The following is a 2633-nucleotide window of genomic DNA, read 5'->3' as shown; positions in this document are numbered from 1 at the left end:
AGAGCCCCGCGACGTGCGGACCGGCTGGGCCGAGGAGCCAGGCCCCGAGGCGCAGTTCAAGCGGCGCAGCTGCCAGATGGAGTTCGAGGAGGGCATGGCCGAGGGGCGCGCGCGCTCCGAGGAGCTGGCAGCCCTGGGCAAGCAGGCCAGCTTCTCGGGCAGCGTGGAGGTCATCGAGGTGTCGTGATCTCCCCGTCGTGACCTCCGCGGGCCCCGCGTGCGCATGCCAGGGCCAGGAGAGGTAAATGGTTCTGACCGCCATTTTTATGGAGACGTGACTATTTCGACTTTTTTTTCTAATTTATTTAAGCTGTTCACTCTGGCCGTGATTTGGAGGCAGTGCAGGGCGGTCCTCGAGCTCTGTTTTTACTGTCTGGTATTTAAACTGAAATACACGTGTCTAAGCAATATGAGGCCACCTTCAGTCCCAAGCGGGGCTGGGTGCCAGACCCCGGCCCCTGCTTGCCTCTTGCCCGGAGGGGGGCGGGGGAGACCATTACTGACCTTGCAAAGAGCTGCCCGGCTTCCTGCACTTTTTACATAAAAGAAAATTTAAAAAAGAAAAAGAAAACCTTTGCCACAACTGAGCCGCAGAACCTCCCTTCCCACCCATCGTCCCCTCTCCTCTCCTCTGCCCATCTTCTTCTCTCTTGTCTCGGGCTCTGCACCAAAGCCATAGGTAAGGGTAAGGCGGTCCTGCTGTGCTGTCTGAGTCTCCCTGGGCCTCCCCCACGAGCTCAGGGGCCACGCCTCAGCAAAGTGGGGGCCCCCTCGCTGTCCTTCACCCCAGAGCTGTGCCCTGGCTGATGTTGACAGACAGCAGCCCTGTGGGGCCAGGGAGCTTAGCAAAGCAGGTTCCTAAGAGTCAGAAGACGCAGACCCCAGGGTGAGGATGGGGTGGAAAGGCCCCTGCTCCTGCCTGAGACAGGTCCAGGTCTTCAGAATGGCCCAGAGAGGCCGTTCAGAGGAAGCACACCCTTCTTGCTCCTTGGCAGGTGCCCCCGACTGCCCCCCTGCCCATGTGAAGCACAGGAAAAGCTCACTTGGCCAAAGAGCAAGGCTAGCTCGTGCCAACTCCACGGGCCCAGGAGTGAGGGCATGGAGCCAGGACCTGGCCTAGGCTCTTTCCCCAACCCGGTGCCAGCCCCAGACAGGACTTGGAATCCAGGGGCACAGCTGAAGCTTGGGGGTCTCATGGGCAGGCCTGCCCTGCCTTGCATAGGGAGTTAGGCTCCCACCTGGCTTCAGAAAGTCCGTTTGAGGCAGAGGACTGTGGAAGCATGTGCCAGCCTGATCTTCGGGGCACCTCTGTGTGTCCTTGCCCAGAGTGCACTCCCAAACTCTCCAGGGGGCTGGCCAGCCTCCGCCCCAGGTGGCGCTTTTTGGCCCCGTAGGACCAATCGGGGAGTGAAGGCAGGAGAGAACTCCCAGCCGCCCCTGCTTCCCCAGCGAGAAGGGCCCAGGAGGCTGGGTCGCCTGGAGCCCAAGGCTTTGGGGCGGGATAGAGGTCCCAGCTCCTCAAACATCTAGTGGGGCCATCACGTTGGGAGGAAGCTAGGGGCAGGCAGGTGGCAGGACTGAGTCCAGGAGCAGGCCTGGGTGGCGTTGCCTGCCCGCTGCTGCCTCCTCACTGTGTCCTTTTATTTGTTCTTCTTTTGACCCCCCAGCCCTGTGTTCCTGTCACCCCTTCTTAAGCAAACGTCCTGTTCCACCTCCCTTTGTCCCACCCACCCTGCTCCTTGAGAAAATAAGCTATCATTGTTGTATTTGCAATCTATGGATTAGAGGTTTAAGTATTTATTATTATTATTATTGGTTAATTATTATTATTAATTATGTAAATTTGCCTCCTGTCTCTTATGTTGGGTTTCTGAGGTGACCTTGGGTGTGGAGGATGCATTGGCTTCCCCCTCCTTGCCCTTCACCCCTCTGCTGTCCAGGAGACAGTGCCCTGGGACCACTGGTTGGGCCCCAAACCTCTGGGGCAGGTCCCGTGGCCCCTCCCCTCTCCCTGATGAAGCATGCCTTCTCTCCTGAGCACATTGGGCTCTCTGGCCTCAATCTGCCCCTGCTCTTTCCACACTGGTCACCCCAAGATGAACAGCCAAGGCAGGAGAGAAAGTCCAGTCTTAGCTGCCGCCACCCCCAGTGTGTGGAGGGAGGTGAGGCATGAGACTTCTACCCACTCTCCTAAGTCTGGAGGGCCGGGCAAGCCCTCTCCAAGCCTTTCCAGCCCCTCCCACCCCTTCTGCCTGGCCACCGCCTGGCATCGGGGCTGCCCAGAATGGACCTAGCCCCTCCTGTTATTTGCTGGAAAGTCCAGCAGAGAGAAGTGTCTGGTCCTCTGCCCAAGGCTCCTGGTCCCTGAGGACTGGGGTGCTGGCTCACCCGTCCCCTCAGAACCCGCCCCAGCTAGCCCAGCTGCACTTTCCTCTTCCCTCCTTTTGTATTTGGAAACAATGTGTTGTTAATAAATCCTCAGACAGATGTTTTCCCCAGGTCTCCACCGCCTCTTTCTTCTGGCTGGGGTGGTGGGCAGGGGTACGGGATGGTGGGCCATGTGGAGGCTCCCCGAAGCCAGGAGCCTGGTGGTCAGATCTGCAACACCTACTTGCCAGGTAGGCAGAGGAGAG

At 58.9% G+C, this 2633-nt stretch overlaps 1 protein-coding gene across 1 annotated transcript in view; it reads left to right on the top strand.

Annotated features, from left to right (window-relative positions):
- Nucleotides 1-187, top strand: part of Dusp8 (dual specificity phosphatase 8) — a 6914-nt gene extending 6727 nt beyond the window's left edge. The window contains exon 5 of the mRNA XM_013033361.1: nt 3-187. Coding sequence (XP_012888815.1) covers nt 3-187 — 185 coding nt within the window. The remainder of the gene's footprint in view (nt 1-2) is intronic.
- Nucleotides 188-2633: the final 2446 nt, after the last annotated feature.

This window comes from Dipodomys ordii, unplaced genomic scaffold (genome assembly GCF_000151885.1).
Source record: "Dipodomys ordii isolate 6190 unplaced genomic scaffold, Dord_2.0 Scaffold166, whole genome shotgun sequence".
NCBI lineage: Eukaryota > Metazoa > Chordata > Mammalia > Rodentia > Heteromyidae > Dipodomys > Dipodomys ordii.
Note: the sequence above shows the minus strand (reverse complement) of the source record. Positions and strands in the feature narration are given on the sequence as shown.